The 17,994-nt window shown below is 48.5% G+C and overlaps 1 protein-coding gene across 2 annotated transcripts in view; it reads left to right on the top strand.

Moving 5' to 3' along the window:
• Nucleotides 1–17,994, top strand: part of Arpc5 (Actin-related protein 2/3 complex, subunit 5) — a 62,064-nt gene that overhangs the window by 28,759 nt on the left and 15,311 nt on the right. The window contains exons 3-4 of one of the 2 annotated variants that reach the window (XM_075881013.1): nt 5,071–5,247; nt 6,313–6,427. In XM_075881013.1, coding sequence (XP_075737128.1) covers nt 5,071–5,247; nt 6,313–6,427 — 292 coding nt within the window. The remainder of the gene's footprint in view (nt 1–5,070; nt 5,248–6,312; nt 6,428–17,994) is intronic. The other variant, XM_037412961.2, reaches the window with a different exon arrangement.

Genomic DNA, 17,994 nt, shown 5'->3' with positions numbered 1-17,994 from the left:
GTGGATATTAAAGCACGCCGTGAGGAGGCTGAAAGGCGAGAAGTAGAAGCTCGCGAACGTGAGGAGGCTGAAAGGCGAGAAGCTCGTGAAGAGGCTGAAAGGCGCGAAGCTCGCGAACGTGAAGAAAGGCGCGAAGCTCGCGAACGTGAAGAAAGGCGCGAAGCTCGCGAACGTGAAGAAAGGCGAGAAGCTCGCGAACGTGAAGAGGCTGAAAGGCGCGAACGTCGCGAGCGCGAGGAGGCCGAGAGACAGGAGCGCCTCGAGATGAAACGAATAGAATTGGCAATCCTACAGTGTTCGCAGGCGCCTAGCGCAGCTTCTCCGACGATTCAGGTCAGCGGTATTAGAATTCGGGATCAACTGCCACCGTTCGTAGTGGGCGAGGACATGGCGAAGTATCTCGTCAAGTTTGAACACGTCTGTGAGCGAAATGCTTTGGAGCAGTCTCTTTGGGCGCGGAACCTGCTAGCTCTTCTTCCCGGCGAAGTGTCCGACGCGATAACTTGCTTGTCGAGGGAAGCGTTTGAGAGCTATGACGAGGTTAAGGAAGTGCTCTTGAGACGTTATAAGTTGTCACCCGAGGCTTTCAGGCAAAGGTTCCGGTATGCTAAAAAGGGGAATGAGTCACACGTTGACTTCGCGTTTCGTCTTAAAGCCGATTTGATTGAATGGCTCAAGGGCGAAGGTGTTTATGACGACCGCGATAAAGTGGTGGAATGCGTTGCATTGGAGCAATTCTACCGCTGCATCGAGGAGGATGTCAAACTTTGGCTGCAGGACAGACTTGGAGACGTACAGTTAAACAAGGCAGCTGAGTTAGCTGAGGAGTATTATACTCGCCGAAAGTTGCATAGCAGGGCAGCGCGCGTTGAAAAGGATGAAAAGAAAGAGGGCTTTTCAAGGAAACCTGATCAACGGAAACCCGTTCCGCACCGTAATTTCAAAAAGGACCCGTCTCTTACGAAGGACAGTGTAGGGGAAGGGCAAACAGAAGCGGAGAGATCGAGTGAGGTTTCTACCACACAGGCATTAGAACCGGAAAACAAACGGAAGCCGCTAATCTGCTACAACTGTAAAAAGGAAGGGCACACCGCGAGAAACTGTCAGGAAAAGTTTGCCTTCGCAACGATCCGAGAATCAGAAAAAAACATTCGGTTGTTGGAGCCGTATCTCCAAGAAATTAGGGTCAATGAGAAAACGTGCCGAGCACTTAGAGACTCAGCGGCAACCATGGACGTTGTCCATCCTTCATTGGTGTCTCCGGATGACTTCACAGGAGAATGCGCGTGGATCAGGCAAGTCGCCGAGGTGCAGAGTGTTCGCTTACCAATCGCCACGGTTGTCATTGAAGGCCCGTTCGGTAAGCTTCGCACCGAAGCAGCTGTGTCTGCCGCGCTAAATGATCGTTTTCCTTATCTTTTCTCCAACAACTCGGAGCAGCTTCTCAAAGAGCAGGGCAAATCGTTCTTCCCCAACTTAGCGTGCATGGCTCTCGCGCGGAAGCTATCGCGGCAGCTTGATCTGGTTCAATGCGGTGAACGCTCAGGTGACCTTGTCGGCGGGTCGACGGAACCTCAGAGAGGAAATTTTCCGCGTGAGTCATGTGAGCAGTCACGCGAGCGGCCCGTCGCGGAAGCGGCCGGCGCGGTATGCGCTGGGGGAGACGACGTGGCGCCATTGAGTCAGAGCGAGAGGGTTGCAACGCTCTCGCCTGTAGCGGAAAGTTGGAGCGAGCTGCCGAGAGTTGATCGAGAGACGCTCATTCGAGGGCAGCGTGAGGATCTCTCGATTGAAGCGCTAGTGGAAAGCCAAATTGAAGCGCGAGTGGAAAGCCAGAAAAACGCGGCAAAAGTGCTGTCGAAGGAGCACTACGAGAAATCGGGGAAGAAGCGCGCTTTTGAAGTTGATAATCAGGTAATGCGGCTGCAGCCACCCAAAAGGAACAAGCTTGAGGTTGATTGGGAAGGGCCCGCCACAGTATTATCGAAGCCTTGCGATACAACTTATAAGGTGCAAGTAGGAAGGCGGCAGAACAAAATATACAACTTGATGAAACCCAATGTTCAACATCAAGCGGTCGTAAATCAGCTGTTGAAGGCTTCAGAGGAAGAGGAAGCAGAAAATTTGAGTTCTAGTGAGGTGATCGAAGGGGGATCGAAAGTAATTTGGGAGCAGATAAACCTAGAGCCTAGCTTAAGTGAAGGAGGACCTGAGAAAGAGGACCTGAGAAAGATTGGTTCCGAGTTTGAAGACGTGTTTTCGGACCGCCCCGGAAACATGAGGGTGATCGAACACGATATCGAGCTAAGCGGTGAGGAGTCAATCAGTAGCAAGCCGTATCGTTGTTCCCCTGTGCAACGTCGCAAGTGTGAGCCGCTCTTGGTGCCGCATAGGTATCGTCGCCTAAAAGTGGCCGGTTACTGAGGTGGAGCATGTTGCTCCACAGCGCAACTTTGACGTTCGCTAAAGAAAAAAAAAAAGGGAAAGGTAAACGCTAATGCAGGTGCATTGAGCAGTGCGTTCCAGCTAGTAACTTCTCAACCTTTCGGTTTCTGGCTGGCGATTCGGGGCAAAATTTTGACCTCATCACGACCTGGGCTGAGCGCTCTCGTTCAGAGTGATCTCAAGGGGCCAACTTTATGTGGTATTCTAATCCGTTACGTTGTTGTACGTGGGAAAAAAAATTGAGTTGTCATTTTTAGGGGTCTTTTGTCCCACATGTGCCTCTTGATGTAGAGGGAACAAAATTCCGATAAACACGTAGATAGGTATATGTTGTACTATACTTTGTCTGGTGTTCTGTCGGGTGACCGAGGGCACTTGCTTGTGTCGTGTGTTGTCTGTTGTCGAACCGTTCTTAGCAAGTTGCAGAACCATCGACAAGTGCTGAAACCGAAGATGGTCAGAAGAGACGAGTGAAGCTGGTCAGCAAGTTGTGGCGACAAGCCAGTGGGGCTGGGATCCGTCGTCAATGATGGGATGTGTTCCCGGAACAGTCTGGAGCTGTATTCTCCCCATGGCCCTGGAGGCGAACCTGGAGGGACCTGGCGAACGAGCGCACCTGACATCCGAGCCCCGTGGAAGCAGCTCGTCTTTCCGGTGCATTGTCTGGCGGCGGGGGTGCTGTTATGCCAGCGAGTCCTCGTCAAACGTCCGTGCCTCTGAAACAGGCAATCTGGGTCAAGGCCAGCCCGCACTCCGCCGGGCGCGAACAACTCCACGGCGTGAACACGCGCGGCGCATCTGTGGCCCACGTGCATTGAGTCAGTTGCGCACGTGACAGCGAGCCGGCGTCCTCATGTCTGGTGGCCTGACGCATCGCGCGGCGAACCCCATTGGAGGAGCCTGCTCGGAAGACCAGCGGCGCTTCTGATTGGACATTTTAGTTGGGCCCGGTGTAAATAAAAGAAGCCCTGCGGCGCGTCGCGATCGGAGATCCTAGGAGAGGAGTCCCCGTGTCGGAGTGCCGACATGTGTGTGAGTCAGCGGTTTTAGGCGAAAGGCTGACCTATGTGTTAGAGAGAGGAGCTCGGCTCTTCGAGTCTCTGCCGGCCCCAGTGCCGAAATTGTAACGCCTCTGTATATATGCTGTACATAAACCTTGTTTAACTCACCGTCGTCTCGTCCGCTCGTCTCCTCAGCTCTGCGCAGAAGCAGTCGCGAGCTGAGAAACATACGCTACCAAACGGCTGGTGACCTTCCCGGCGGGGTCGAAAGCAGTGGCGCCTCCGGGACCGCGTCGGCGTCGCCGTCTTTCGCAACAGTGGTGGCTTCGGCGGGATCGGTCCGCCGTTTCTCAACAGTGGAGGTCAGCGGCGGGATTTCGGAGGTCGTTCGCAACAGTGACACCACATATTATTATTACGCATTGATTTTGTCACATTTAAAATTTTTTAAGCATTTTTAAACCTTGACTGTACCCAATGAGCAAAAAGCAGAAGTGTTGGGTCTTCAAGTTCATTGGTTATTTACTGCTGATCAGACCTTTTAAAGAAATTGTGAAATCCCAACTGCTTCTTTGCTAATGGGCCTTTAGCACAAACCTCTCTATACCAGTTAACAAACATCACAGTTTACTGTGTGTGAGCTTCATTTAAAACATTTGTTTACTAGCAAAGCCTTTTTCCTCGAAGGCCTAAGGTGCTTATGTGTCATTTTTAGACTGTTATGATTATATAAGCATGCAAATTTTTAAATAGTAGTGGGAAAGCGGCAGATATATTCCGTCATGGAACCGCAACATGTATGAATTAAGCAAATGATGAGTTTGAATGAAGAGGCTTCCTAATACATTAAAAGTATATAGGGCCAATCAAAAAAATTGAGTTTTGTTTGAATTCACCGAAAGTTTGAATCATTGCGAGTCAACTGTAGCTTGAAGTCAGCAAAAACGAGGTCTGGGCGTGTTCCTCTGGTGGTTGTTTCCAGTCATATGAAATGCATCATAGAGCATATTGCGACGTCAGCGACTGCACAGTCCAGCCGTGTTCCGCGATCATCATCGTCACCGGCTTGCGTGTGATGGCAGAAAGAGAATGTGTAGACTGGATCACACTTGTTCTTCATCGGTGGTGGCTATGATGCATTATGCCAATGCCTATCGACAAGCCTCGACCTTGAGGAGCTTCACCCTAAAAAATTTATGGGAGGGTAGGGCACTTGCTCAAGATTTTACAGCTCCCCATATTCAATCCCTCTTGTATGATGCTGCTAAAGTTAGGGCTGCAAGATACGTGTGTTCTCAGTGACAAGTGCATCATTCAACTCGTTCTCAGTGTCCATCTTTATTAGGCAGGGTTCATACCATGATTATTATTAGCATAATCAAGTCTGCACAATGCTCATGTATGTGGTCACCCAGAGGTGAACAGCTTGTGTATTGATGTTATGAGGGCCTTCAGAAAGCATTGCATGAGTTGTGCCTTACTATAGGCCCATTTAAAGCAGGCTAGTTTGTTGCTACAACTCTCAATTACTTTCGCAGTGCACATACGCAAGATAAGACAGCACTGAGCATCAGCCGAGTGTATACACACATAAGTTTGAAGGGCATCACCACAATCAATGCAGGATGCAGCCAATGCCTTGGCCATGCGCGTCCTGCTGGCAGTGAAGGCAAGTGAAATGGAGCAGGCAGTCCGTGCTTTGGACCCCGAGGCAGTGGATGTGTTGATGAAGTACATTTACCGTGGCTTTGAAAGCCCCTCGGAGGGTAGCTCGGGCCATCTGCTAGCTTGGCACGAAAAGGTAAGACTTTTGTGCACTACCACTATGTTATGCGAAGTTGTTTCGCTCTTATGAGAGGCACCATGTGAGGTCTTTTGGCAAAACTCTGCCTTCCTGGTTGTACACTCTGGCCAATGTGGGCACGGAGCTACCTTTCAACATTACTCAATTTTGTCCCTCAGTGTGAATTGAAACATAGTATGCTAAAAGAATGCAAACACATGTGTAAAGAGACCATCTGCCGTTTCATGTGACATTAGAGTTGTGAAGAAAAGGAGCATGCATTTTGCTCTTGTCTATTCTACTTTTCCCTACAAAACTTAATGCTCACATTCGGCCATGTGGTTGCGACTTGTGAATGTATAGTTTTGCCATGTGATCACTGCAAATTCTATCAAGACAATAAGGTGGACTGACGGGGTGTGTCCCAGATTGTGATAACTGCATGAAGCCTTATTCACACATTTCGCTCTCATATTAACGCGGCGCTGTTGATCGCTCGACGTTAGGAGCTGGGCTATGTTGCTGAGCTCTGACTGTTGCCTAGCAACCACCTGGATTGTCAGTACCTGAAAACACGTTGGAGCAAGGAAAAGGAGCTATCACTATAAATCTAGCAAAATCTGTTCTCAAGCCATCATGTATGCACAAACCATTTGCATGGAAAGAACTCTTGTATGTCTGTGTGAACGGAGCTGCCACAAAAGTGCACATCGATGGTTCGTCTGAAAGCGGACAAACTGCTCTTAAAGGGACTGTCTACTACTCAGAAAAATGTCTCTCATTGTGGCGCAAATGAAAAGATTGTTCATCACACTGGTGGCAACAAGTATGCTTTTGCCCATAGAAAAGGAATTTTAATTTTAACTTAATATTGAAAGTCTACAAGCAATGACCGCTAGCGTCACCCAACAGCCAATCTACGTCAATCTATGTCAATCTACGGACAAGACACGAAATCCCGGCAGGTTGACTCTTTTGCTTAAAAACACATGTAAAACTTGAAATTTTATTTTACACACTCGAGGCTGCTTTAGGTAGCATTGGAGACTAATTTTCGCTTTTTTTTTTCTCACGCATTCTAAGAAGCACCCGGTGGTGTTGCCGGCGGTATGTTCGCTTGTCTGCATGCTTGCCTGCAAATGGTGGAGAAACACAAGGACGGCGTCCACTGCCGCTCATAAGAACAACAAAAAAGTGTGTGAGTGCCTTAAACGAGCATTAAAGTATTTTATTAATAAATAAACTTTGATGAAGCCTCTAAAAACAACGTTTGTAATTACTTTTTCAGTTTCCGTATTCATTCTTTCGAGGCGGGTACGATTTGCTCTTAGGGAGTGCGGGGGCACCGCAGTCTAACTTTGAACCAAGTTACCGGCTGATCTCCGCTGGCTTCACTGCCGCTGCAGTTTCATGTACTTTGTGCCGGTGTTCGGTCGCGCTTTTTTTTTCTTTCTGTGTGCCTTTCTCATTGCTTTCTGTACACAAGGCATTTTTCACAGTCTTCTGAAGACGATTCGACGGCTACAGTCACTCAGACATCTACGACGTAGGAAACTCCGATTGTTGACATTGCGGGCATGATCTAAGCATTAGCCATGTGTGTATGCACCGAGCACGTGTGTACGTCTCCCAAAGTTAATTCTACTGGTGCTGCTATCCCCTGCATCATAGCTCAGACCTTTCGGACATCATAACTATGTGTTGTGGGAATTGAGGCTTGCTCGCTGCCTTTGCGCGGAATGTGCCGCCTTTTCTGCCGTTCTCATGTCCCGACATGACTCCCCTCCTCCGCTGTCTGCCACGCTGGGAGAGCAGAGTGACATTTAACCCCTCTCACCCGGTAGCGGATGTCGACTGTGGCGGCGCGTGCAGGGTCTCCAGAGAGGTTTTGCGCGCGTGCGTCGGGAGCGGGTCAGATACTCTCCGGGACAGCTGACGGTGAGCCACGCAATCTTTTCCGTCCGTTGACTCTCGTCTCTTGGGGCTCGTCAGACTTCGCTGGCGGCGCCTCGCGCCCAAGGCGAACGCTCACCTTTTGTTGCCCATCTGCGTACGCTCGGCCGAAGGGTGGTATGGTGTCCTAGTGCGTGGCCAAGCTACGCCGACCCGTCTGAAGCCAACGCGAGCGCCTTTGCCCTCGCTCGAGCAACCGGGCCTTGGTCCCGGTGTCTCCGTGGCACCCTGTGTAGTACTTTTACACCCGTGGCACGGATAAGCCCATTTGCTTTCCCACCGTGCCTTTGCAACAGGCTGTACTGTGTTTGGTGTTGCCACAGACAATAAAGTGTTGCGACCTCGAGCATTGTCGTGTTCTCACCACGGCGACGGTTAACGCGTGCCCTGCGGCTCGCTAAGGCCGAACCCACGCTAGTGGCCGTACTCCTTCGAGATACATGTCACTACAGTGTTTTGTGCCTGGGCACACCAGCGGGTGCGGGAAAAACCTTGAGCAACGCCGCTTTTCTCCGCCGTCCGACCCGCTGTTACTGCAGAAGTGGGAAATATTCATGGGAAAGTTTGGGAAAGACGCACAAGGTGGACGATGTTCACTTTCAAGACTGTGACATTTTGAAAATATATAAGCATATTATTACGGAGATGAAGAAAAGGAAGAGAAAGGACAGAATCAGCTGACAGGCGCGCGAGTGTGCCAATCGGCCATTGTGACTCTTGCCTGTGGTTTTTCCTCTGTAAATGCATATTGTACAGAAGTCACCGACCCTGTAACATATTGAAGGTGCCGGGGACCATGTGTTGCAGCAGTAACGAGCAATATGTCCAACACGGGGGCAGTTGAAACATATAGGGCGGTCATCTGCAGTTTACCACTCAGCCGGGTTGCCAGTATGTGGAGAAAACCGTCGGTCGGAGGAGGGCATCGCGAAAGGGAGTTCGCTGACTCTGGGGGCGGTGACATGGCACACGGAATGCACTCCGATGTTTTCAAGCTCCTGGAGCACGATGGCTTGAACAAGAAGAACAGTAACAGGAGTGGTATCGGTACTGCGTGAGTAGAACGCCGAGGGCGCCATTGCTTCCAGTTCGCGACGAACAATGCGTGTCAGGTCTCCCGGCGGCGACGGACGTTGTGGTGCGGACTGGTCCTCACAAGTCAATGTTGCAGCAGTGTTAGGAAGTCAGGCGAATGTTTGCAGAATGCGGCGATTTTCACTTGCTCATGCTGACGACACTCTTTTATGATCGCGTCTACGAAAGAACAGTCCTTGCACATCAGGAGATTGAGCGCGTCGTCGGCAATCTCTTTCAGGACATGCCCGACTTTGTCACCTTCTGTCATGTCGCTTTCGGCAGAGGGCCAGCACGTCTTCAATGTATGCAAGGTATGATTCTGTGGGGGATTCGGCACGGCAGGCCAATTCCTTTTTGGCGGTGATCTTACGACTGGGGGTTTTGGCAAACACCTCTCTCATCTTTTCTTTGCATTGGTCCCAGCTTGTGAGTTCTTCGTTGTTTTCATACCACACCTTCGCAGTGCCTCTCAAGTAAAACAGCACATTAGCCAACTAAAGTGTGGGATCCCATCTGTTCGGCACACTCACTTGTTCGAACATGGCCATCCAACCGTCAACGTCGACGCCATCGGTCCCGCAGAATGCACCGGGATCCTTAAGGGGGGACACGGGTTTTAAAAGCCGAAAAATCGTCAAAAAGTTGATTTTTTGGAAATGGCAGTTTTGCTATTTCCATCCAATATTCTACCATTTCGCCAAGTTTTATGCAGTTTGAAACGATATCTTAGCCGTAATATCAATTTTAGCACCAGTGCCAGCTAAATATGAGCCAAGAATTTGGTAAATAAAGCGCCTTTTCCGTGACACGCGACGGCCGTCATATTTGTCCGACAGCCGCGAATCATATATCGTTTGAAAGCGCAGCCTCTCGTCTTGATTTTCGCGCCATTTTCGGCTCCGAGCGCGCGTTGGCTGTGAAGATATCCCGATTCAAAAAGAAGTCCCAACACGCGCAGTAATTGGCCAGTTACGGCACGTGACCCGCAGCGGGTCACGCCATTGGCCTGACAGGCATCGTCTGCATCACTCCGCGGCGACTGTGCGCACACCGTACGCGTCAACTGGTTTTCGCACGTGAGCAACGATGTCGACGCCGTCGCCGAAGTTCGCTACGAAGTACAAATTCGGAACAAAAAGGAAGAGGAAGACTCCGTACAACTTCCAGAAATGCGCTGCTGTGCCACCACCAGTTCCTGACCATGCGGAGAACGGCGTGCTTCCCGAGTCGAGCGGCGCCGATGCGGGCGTGTTAGGCCTAGTCCCCCAAAGCGCTCTTGACAACCGCCGCGGGTCTTCGTCGTCGTTTCGGCACGACACTGCAATGTTGCAGCCAGAAGATTTGCGGCGTATAGAGAGTGAAGCTCAAGAAAAACTTAATGTACTTGCTTCAACTCCTGCTACTGCCCGAAAATCTGACTTTTTGGATCGTGATGACGCTGCCACACAAGCTAGCAACGATCTCGCTACAAGTTTTTTCATCGCTAGTTACGACTCGATGAACGCGCTGCTGGCGTCTACCAGTTGCAAGTGTACAATTTGTGGTGGTAACCTCACGGTGCGAAAAGGTGAGCGGGATTTTGGCCTTGCTGTGAAGTTTGTTGCCGAATGTGCGATCTGCGGCGATAATGTGCAGGGATGGAGCTCGCCGCGCGTGAGCGGCAAAGCAAAGCTCAGGCCTTTTGTCATAAACATCCTTGCGGAGCGTGCAATGCAGAGCACCGGAAACGGGCAAACCGCAATGAACGACATTTTTGCGGCGATGAACATTTCGGAGAGAGGAATGCACAATAAAACATGGCAGGGACACTTGAAAACGAAACTCGTCCCCGCGGCAACCGATGGGGCAGAAAAGTTGATGGGGACATGTGCACAATTAGTGCGCGATTTGTACCGTGACCTAAATATAAACAGCCCGGACAACATCGCTATATCGTTCGATGGCACATGGATGACGCGCGGCCACTCGTCTCATATCGGCGTCGGCACCGTAATTGAGCTCTACACAGGATTTGTGCTCGATTATGTAGTGCTCAGCAATTTCTGTGCTGGGTGCGCACGGGCACCAAAAGAAGTTGACCCTGCCTACCAGGCTTGGAAGGAGGCACACGCATGCCAGAAAAACACGGACAAAAAAGCTGGGGAGATGGAGGTGGAAGCGGCACTGATCCTCTTCCAAAGATCGCTGCAGAAGCATAAGCTGCGGTACACGACCTTGTTGTCGGATGGTGACAGCCGCGCTTACCTTGCTCTTCAAGATGCGAAAGTCTATGGATACATACCCGTGGACAAGGAAGATTGTGTTAACCACATTCACAAGAGAATGGGCACAGCACTGCGAAATCTAGTTTCCAAGCAGAAGTCCTCTGGTACAGAGAGTCTCGGTGGGAAAGGAAAGCTGACTGGTGAGCTTATCACCAAGCTCAGCAGCTACTATGGCTGGGCCTTGAAATCGCACAAAGGTGATGTCAAGGCCATGCATAAAGCAGTCATGGCCACATACTACCACATCACCTCAAACGATGTCACTTCTAACCACACTCTCTGTCCAGAGGGCCCAGATTCATGGTGCCGCCAAAACGCAGCAAAGGCCAAAGGTGAGCCTGCTCCAAAACACCGCCACAATCTGCCACCCCATGTATGTGAGGCGCTTCTTCCAGTTTACAGACGTTTGTCTGATGAATCGCTTCTTCGGCGATGCCTAAGAGGGAAGACCCAAAATAACAACGAGTGTCTCCACTCAATTATTTGGGCACTGGCGCCGAAGGAGAAACATGCATCATTGTTTGCTGTGCAAGCTGCTGTGGCAGAGGCTGTAATGAAGTTCAATTCTGGGTATGAAAAAGCTTCTACAGCCATACTTCAAGAACTTCAGCTAAACCCTGGCCAACAGTTGACCAAGCGCATGAGTGAAAAAGATCGCCACCGTGCTGAAGCATGCGCACGCAAGCATGCTTCTGCAGAAAACTTGCAGCGTGTGCTACGAAAACAACACCGAAATGACTCTAAACAGACAGACTATGTTCCTGGAGGGTACTGATGCTAGGCCATTTGTGAACATTGTAAATAGTTTGTGATTTTCTGTATTAAATATGAGCCTATTTTGTTTTTTGACGTTTTCTCAGAATGTCATTTTCGATGTTTTTGAAACTTGCCAAAGCGATATCTTGGTCTTGAGGTCACATAGAGCCACAATTCTTGTGGTGGCATGTAGCTACATATGTCTCCTACACAAATGTAGGAACAGATTTTTCAATCTAGTCTTTCTAAATTTTTATTCTTGGTACTAATTTAATCGCTTGATAGAGATATCTGGAGATTAAACTTCAAATTGCTATAAAATTGGTAATACTTGTAATATTAAAAAAGTAATCCTACATTTGTGTTAATTACACTTCATAGTATCTAGCCATATGTCAATATTAATATTCTGGCCAATAATTGCCTTTCCATTGTTCTGATAAACAATATAGGATTAATTTTAATTATCTCTGCAACTGGCCAACCAATTTCAAAAGCAATTATATTTTTGAAATCAGCTTGAAAAACTCTGTCTGGGTTACAATTTTCATTGAATTTGGTCAAGAAATATAAAAAAAAAATTTAAAACCCTCTTCCCCCCTTAAGGGGCGTGAAAACGTATGGCTGCGACACCATGTTCGTCGGAAACGCTGACGTTGGCGCGGAGGGCTCAGCATTGGCCATGGCTGGAAAACTGATGCGGATCTCCGTTGCCTGATGGTTACCCAGCACCTCTCACCAATACACATTGGCACACTCGCACGCCTGTCAGCTGATTCTGTCCTTTCTCTCCCTTTTCTTCATCTCCGTAATAATATCACAAATGGAAAAGTCGAAATCAATCATGATGCATAGCATTGACTGAGGCAGTAATGCAGTACGTTCCTTGTTTATTTGCAAATCTCCCAGTGTACTTGTCATGAAGCTGCAAAAGAAAGCGTACCTGTACCACAACCAACTGCTGCTGCCTTGTGATCTGCCAGAAGAATCCTGGCAACATGCACCCACTCCTTCGGAGGACGGTTTTTCTGGGTGATTAAAAAATGTGCTGCACTTCAACTTCCCTGCAACTAGAGTTTGGTGGCCCCTGAGGATGTGGTAAAACCTCCGGTCTTCTATAATGCAGAATTCAAAGAATCTACCACATCTTTGAGCGGTCATTTGCGGGAATTCGACCTACATGGTTTCAATGCATAGAAAATTGCTAAAAAAAAGTTACTTTTTGATGTACCAGTTGGGTCACTTCAGGATGTATAGGCAGTTGTGTATGTTGTGCTCTTTGCAGCCTTGCCTCGTCTGTTAGCACAGCAAAAGGTAAACGTGTGCGCTAAGAAATATTCATCACAAGGACTGTGTGGGCATCACTGGTACTGACAGAGGTATGCGTGTCTTGTGTCACTTTAGCAAGAACACTAAAAAAATAAGGGCAAGAACAACGAAGAACAAGGTGCAGATTGCAACCAGTGAATTAAGGAAACACTTGATCTGTGCCTCTGCCGCTCGAGAACGGAGGAAACTTGAGATACGCCGACTGCTGCGTCCCCAGCGACTCTCAATGATGTAGTCGAAGATTTGCCTGAAGTGCAGAAAGTGTCCATTATTAGTGCATCCATCGCTCAAGAAGAAGCACAATCAATGAATCTTTACACAACAGATTGGCTCATGCTTTGTTTGTTGCTCACAAGCCCGAAATGTTACAGGGGGCTATTGCATACCTGCCAACTCTTCCAATTTTTCTGTAAAATGCTTGAATTTCGACTGCATTTATGATTTTAGGAATTTTGCCTGAAATTTACGGAAAATATTTCATTTCCAATAAAAAAATTACAATTAGTAAAATAGCGTGGCCTCCGCGATTAGCCACGGCACATTGCTGTTGCTTGTCGCAGAGGTCAGAAAAACAGCGTTGTGCCATATTGCGCCTCCAGGAGAGAACAATATGTATTGGTGTTATCATCATCACATACTTACCAAGTCTGTGATGATCAAGATCACAAGCATTGTCCGGGAGACCTGGATTTCGACCGTTTCTTTCGTTTGTACCATGGAGGAAGGAAACAACTGAGGAGAGGCTCTGATGTCACTCGTTCTGAAGCGGTGGTTGTGAAGCCGAAAGTCGAGCATATTGACTGGAAAAATTATCCTCTCCTGTTTCCGTTCGTATGTGCAGCAGAAGGTGCAACTCTGGTTCAAAAAGTACATGGGCTGCACGGCGCGCGTGTCGTGGCAATTCGAAACGAACGAAACGAGGCTCAAAACGCTGGGCCAGTGCAATGCTGTTGGCAAAATCATTTCGTCAGAGTATCAACAGCTCATCGACAACAACGCAAGCACAAGAAAACGCAACGCACGCGCACTAGATGCACTGACAATGTCGATTGTGTTGTCAATGTTTTGACGTCAATAATTCAAGCACTGTACAGACAACATGGTCGGTCAGGTGCCGCCTTTTACGGTTGCATTCTGTCTTTCACGTGGCCGACGCAGAGCCCGGTCACTGCGCCAGTCTTCCAGGTAAAACCCACTGGCATCAGCATTGCACAACCGCGATGACCTTGTGCACAGTAAAGTGACACTCGTATGCGGTTGCTCTAATGCCAAAGGGGAGAGCATAGCAAGCGAAGCAAAAAAGGCGTTTTAATATGCACATGCAAGCTGTTACTGTACGCATACAGAACACGAAACTACATACGTGCACATGGCGTTCTCAGCCCAAATGTTTCGTCCGTTTTCACAAGCAGGAACACTGCACAGCCTTCACTGACCTTCAAGGAGTTCGTTGTGGTCCGGTTCTGTCATGTTGCCCGAATGCAATTTTGATGAGCACTTGAATTACTTCATCCGCCGCGCAGCACATGGATATACGCGATCATTCTATGCACTGTTGAGGCCCCGTGGCAAACAGCTGGTTTCGTAGATGTTGCCATTTGTACATTAACCGCCGAAAGTGCACTTTGTAGCCAGCAATGCGGCAATGTACACGAATGTTCCCCGCCACACGTCAGTACGAGACGTACGGAGGTGCACATGCCGCACCGCTCCCTGCTAGACGAACTACACTGCTCGACACGTAACGATAGCAACGCCGTCATTGTGTCCGCTGGATATGGCCACCATAATGTAATTTCCTCCACGCTTATCACGTAGCGCGCCAACTGGGCATGCCCTCTCCTCTCATTCATTTCTTCCTCCGTGGTTTGAGCAGTTGCCGTAAAAATTTGCCGGAAATTGAAATTGGTGTACAAGATCTGGCCACATTGACGAAAATGCAAGTCGGTTCTGGTCCAGGCTTTTTACGAGCCCGCCGCATTTTATTATTAACGAATTTGAGAGGTGTTCGTCTAAACGTACAGTAGAGTTTCAGTGATGTGAAACCGCAGCTGATACGAATTCATGAAATTCCCCAGCCACATTCATGTGTCCATTGGGCCAAAATTCGAATGTTATGAACACTTTTCGTAATTGCGGCATGTGATATGAACGAAGGCCGATCGAGAGCAGCGTGCTCGAAGATTTGGAAGTGTATACCCGTGTGACCAACGCACGCACTGTCTTCTACAGAGAGTGTGGTTGTTGTTGCCACTTTGTTGTTGCAACCGCTGGGGACGAAACCGCGGTCGTTCAGCACGGTCGTGTATGGCAACGACATTACTGTCAGAACTCTGAAAGTATGCGCGCGTCCAACCCTCGACCAGTCAAAGCACTATGGACAAAACCGCGGTAGTTGTGATCATAGACAGCAAAAACGAATAAGTTTTGAAGGCACGTGGATTGAAAACAAAACTACCACTTGCCGCAACTGCCGCGCACAAAACTGCGATCGCGGTGATGCTGACGCAGAGGTAGATTAAACGCGGTAAAAACGTAAAAAGGATAGAAGCGTTTTGGCGTTCCGAGCCAAGCTCCCTGCCTTTCTTTTCTCTCTATTTCTCTCTGTCCAAAAAATCTAGTAGCAAGAAAAGCCAAAGCTTTGACCCGCACTTTCGCGGCAGCCAGCTGTGCCATCCCAATCGTTCACGTGTGAAGACATACGTGTGTTGTTTTGACAAAAATCAATTTTTTTGCTCGTTGTTTTAAAAACTCAAAGTTTTGGGAGCATTCGCTCTGCCTCTTTGAGACTCTCGCCTTAGTGGGAAACCCTACCCTCGCGTGGTAGGCCACTCCAAGTCATTATCAGACCACAACGCTAATGTTTGCGCTTGTGTTTGGGACAACCCCCCCCCCCCCCCCTCATGTTTCTCGCAATGTTATTTTCTGATTTTTTTTATTTTGTGCCAACAATGGGGGAAAATCAGTGCGTCAAATTTGGCTTATGGTGGTGGCAAAAAGTGATTATGCTTGTCGCTAAAGGCAAATCCATCACTGCTACAAATTTTAAAAAAATAAAAATCGGTAACCCCGTTTTCCCGCTGGGGGTTTTTCGAATTTCTCTGTTGCCAGGTTGGCAGGTATGCTATTACAACTGGTGTAAAAGTGAAATGCTCGTGTCTAGTTCTAGTGTGTGATCATGGCAAGTGTTGTTATATTAACGAACTGATGTTTTCCTATTTTTAGGAAATAGGAACTTTTAATTATGCGAAGTATTATTCACTGATAGCCACCGATAAATTGGAATACTTCAGAAGAAGAAAGTGCACTGGTTTATAGCAGCTGAAGCCCTGCCGCGGTGTTCTAGTGGCTAAGGTACTCGGCTGCTGACCCGCAGGTCACGGGATCGAATCCCGGCTGCGGTGGCCGCATTTTCAATGGAAGCAAAAATGCTGTAGGCCCATGTGCTCAGATTTGGGTACATGTTAAAGAACCCCACGTGGTCAAAATTTCCGGAGCCCACCACTATGGCGTCTCTCACAATCATATGGTGGTTTTGGGACGGCACGTATGGTTCCAAGAACCATATGTGAATGGAACTGCCTTACTAATACATATGATGAATCAGTTGCCTTACCAGACAACCTTATTCGCCCTTTATTGTTGCTTTTGCAATTGCTATTTTATTTATATCTGTATTATTTTATTTGTATCTGTATTGACCACCCTGCTTGGACCTTGAGTCTGTAGTATTGAATGAATGAATAAATAAAATATCAATCAAGTTATACGTAGCAGCTGAACAGCAAATAGCATCGTTTCAGTGGGATTTTAAATGTGGCTGATACCTTACAACAAAGGCTCAGTTTCAACTTCCTTTAGGGTATGGCCCGGCAAGGTGCTTATCGCTGCAGAAAGTTGTGTGCACAGCGTCGAAGACCTCTATGCTAAGACTTGTGAAAATAGCTTCTAAACAACTTAGCCAGAACCAGATGAGTTACAGCTTTTCCCAAGGCTTTGTTGAAACGTAGCTAATACAATTGAGCTCCAAATTTTGAAGTTACAGAATGACAACATAGTTCATTAATTCACATTTGCTCGCATAGCACCACGCTTACGCGAGCTATATTTACCAAAAACCCGGAAAGGTGCCGAACACACATCTAGACCTGAGGTTATGCTTTTCTCACCTGAATCAACAGGTTGCGATGTGGGGCTCGAAACAAGTAATCGTTCCATGAACCTTTCGCACCAGCTACAGCGCGCCTAGCTGTAGCAGACGACCTTTGTTTGCTTGGCGCAAAGTTCGATTGCAGCACCGCAGTTGCGGGGCACCTCCTCCCCGAAAGCAATGTGGGGATTTAGGGAACTGAAAAAGTATTTATAAACATTACCAAAAATCGCATGCGATTTCAGTTTTTGGCTTTACCAGCAGTACCATTGTCATTGCCTCTACCGACCAGTGCTGTGGGCATTCATCCCACCGATGGAAGGAGACATAACGCAGATAAAAAAATTCTGTTTTAAAAATGTCAACACACTTTCCAGAGAAACTGCTGCAAAGTTAGACACTTCGGATGGTATGCCTCTTATTGCGCCCCGCAGGGGCGCCTGCGCAAGTAGGCGTTTGGTGTGTAGCGACACCACGGACCCGAGCTAATGGGGGAGTTTCGGCTCCCACCCACGCCTAGCCGTGCATGGCTTTGCCGTGTCCGGGAAAAAAAAAAGGGGGGGGGGGGGGGGATCCTGGGGGTTGAGCTGACGCTGGGTGATTAGACCTTTAAGGCCCCCCGGCAGAGGCAACACACCCCTTTGGCCCCGGCTTCACGTAGACGGCACCCCTGGGCTGACCCACCCAGGGGAATTCGGCAGTCGCCTTTTCCTATCTCTCTCTGCCTACATCTTCGTCTTTATTTCTCACTATCTGTCCTGTCTTCTACTCTCTTCTGTTTACTTCCAAATTTCCTGGCGGCAAGGGTTAACCTTGTGTAGTTACCCAACCTTGGGTAGTTATATCTGGTTATAGCGGCGATGTATGACTGGCGCCTTCAAGTGTTCTACCTTGTAGCGTCCCCCTGTTGGGCTCGGTGGTGGGTGGTCACCATCGCCGCCGAACATGAAGTCCACCACATGGCAAAATCTTTCCCCCCCCTCAATGATCGGTCCCTGAAAAGGAACCGCACTGATGAAAGCTTCAAACGAACCGGAAGCGATTGTGAGCACTTCCCACGCTTCCTAGTCATACACTCTCTGGCAGATAACGTCTCTGTTGCAGGACTGTCGGTTTTCCTGATAGCCAAAACCCTTGCTAACTTAATAGGCAAAAAGTACGACACAAAGAAACTGTCATCCGGTGATCTTCTTGTTGAAGTAAGCCAGAAAGAGCATGCAAACACTCTCCTTAAAC

This window comes from Rhipicephalus microplus, chromosome X (genome assembly GCF_043290135.1).
Source record: "Rhipicephalus microplus isolate Deutch F79 chromosome X, USDA_Rmic, whole genome shotgun sequence".
Classification (NCBI taxonomy): domain Eukaryota; kingdom Metazoa; phylum Arthropoda; class Arachnida; order Ixodida; family Ixodidae; genus Rhipicephalus; species Rhipicephalus microplus.
This window is presented reverse-complemented; position numbering and strand designations above follow the sequence as displayed.